Source organism: Scardinius erythrophthalmus (genome assembly GCF_964197995.2).
Source record: "Scardinius erythrophthalmus genome assembly, chromosome: 1".
In the NCBI taxonomy this organism is placed as follows: domain Eukaryota; kingdom Metazoa; phylum Chordata; class Actinopteri; order Cypriniformes; family Leuciscidae; genus Scardinius; species Scardinius erythrophthalmus.
The window spans coordinates 30,234,595-30,236,761 of record NC_138221.1 but is presented as its reverse complement, the minus strand read 5'-3'; the positions used below and the strand labels follow the sequence as shown (position 1 = coordinate 30,236,761).

The following is a 2,167-nucleotide window of genomic DNA, read 5'->3' as shown; positions in this document are numbered from 1 at the left end:
CGATTTGTAAACCAAAAGAAATCTCATTTTCCGTTTATTAAACTAAATGAAAAAACAAATAAACGATCCGTCTTTTGATTTCAAGTTATTCCATTCCAAATAGGAAATGAAATGATCAGATGATACACAGGCCATTCAGCTTTCAGATGATGTATAAATCTCAATTTCAAAAAATGTACCAATCCCATACGGAAATGTAATATATGTACATATTTGAAATATCAATATATGTAATATATGCTCATATAAAGTAAAAACATATGAAGCCTATTAGAAATTGGAACAATTATATATTCACATATACATTTATCTCATATATTATATATGGTTATGTATGTGTAACAAATATTTTGACATATAAGTGTCATATATAAAATATCATAATATGCTCATTTAAAAACATAAAGCCACACAGATGCACAGCTATATATGAAACTTAGAAATTGGAACAATTCCATATAGTGACTGTATGTATAAAACATATTTTGCCAAATATATCTCATATATGAAATATCTATACATGACATAAATGCTAATATTTACTGAAAACATATATGCACATTTTTGCACAGCCATATATGAAGCCTATTAGATATTGGAAATGGGGTCAATATCCATATATTGACCCCAAACAATACAGTATGTTTATGTGTGTAGCCTATACATACTTTGACACAGTATGTCACTGATATGTATGTCTTAGTATGGATTTTACATATAAAAAATGAAATGTATGTAAAATGTATATTTGCTAAATATATCGGATATATAAATGTAATTTATGAACAACGTGGTGTGCACATGTATTTTGAATATAAGTTTCTTAATGTCAGGTGAGGTAAGGGATGTGAGGAGGACTCAAGGATGCAGAGGTAAATTAGCTTTTTTTTATTAGACTTCAATAAAAAGAAAAGAAAACATAAACACAAAATACACACAAAGGTAAACAGTCACAGTATAGCAAAGCACAGCATGACATTGCAGTACAGTGACTGGTTTTGTTGTCCAGAGTCACATATATCAAATTAAACAAATGACAGTTCAATTCTAAAGTAATTCATTGAGTAATCACAATACTTTTTTAAATGTAACTGTAATCTGATTACCAATGATTTGAACTGTAACTCAATACAATTACCCATATTTTAAATGTATAAATAAAATTTAAATGTTTCAAGTTGTATTTTATATTTATAATGCCGTTACATGTATTCTGTTACTCCCCAACCCTTACGATTGCTCATGTTCCTCGACTGCTCATCCGCCAGGTTTTCTTTCAGTGCTGAAGACTGCTGCTCAGTGGCGGACTGGTTTTGGTCCTTCTTCCGTTTGCATAGCACATAGAAGAGCTCTATGACGTTAAGCACAAGTGAGACCAGAGAAACCACCAGCATGAAGATAATAAAGACAGTCTTCTCCGTGGGTCGAGAGAGGAAACAGTCCACCTGATGGGGGCAAGGCCAGTGCTGGCAGGTGTAATCAGCAGACAGGCTGAAGCCATAAATGTACCACTGGATGACCAGGAAGACCACCTCAAAGAGAGACTTGCAAAAGATGCTAATGATGTAGGTGTACAAGAGAGCCCCCTCCATCTTCACCTTGGGGGTCTCTGAGCCTTGTTTCATGTTCTCAGAGTCAGCCTCTCCTGTCTTCTCCTTTCTGCGCGTCATGTAGAACACATGCGCCAGGAACAGAAGGGTAGGGGTGGACACAAAGATGATCTGAAGCACCCATAATCGCACGTGTGAAATGGGGAAAGATTTGTCATAGCAGACATTCTGACAACCAGGCTGTAGGGTATTGCAGGCAAAAGCCGACTGCTCATCATCCCAAGCAGACTCCACTGCTGTTCCCAGTAGAAGGATCCGGAAGATGAAGAGCACAGAGAGCCAGGCCTTCCCTCCAGCTGTGGAGTGTTCCTGCACACTCTTAAGAAGATCTACCAATGCACCCCATTCACCCATCTTGAGGGAGTCCTATCTAAAAACAGAAAGCTGAGATGTAATATATACAGTGGACCCCAAAAAAAGTATTTGGACACTTGAACATTATTTTCATTGCATTGGTTAAAAATAGAAAAAGCCACCGCTCATCCGTCAATAGAGTCTTGTAGTGAGGTGCTGCTAAACTAAATCATCATTGAAAATTGTACAAATACAGCAGCCGC

General features: G+C 36.3%; 1 protein-coding gene across 1 annotated transcript; it reads right to left on the bottom strand.

The window, feature by feature from the left end:
• Positions 1 to 1,202: 1,202 nt before the first annotated feature.
• On the bottom strand, positions 1,203 to 1,964 carry LOC308695717 (gap junction alpha-1 protein-like; the record flags this gene model as incomplete). The annotated part of the gene is made up of 1 exon (XM_081373898.1): positions 1,203 to 1,964. The coding sequence occupies one exon, from the start codon at positions 1,962 to 1,964 to the stop codon at positions 1,203 to 1,205; it is 762 nt and encodes a 253-aa protein (XP_081230024.1).
• Positions 1,965 to 2,167: the final 203 nt, after the last annotated feature.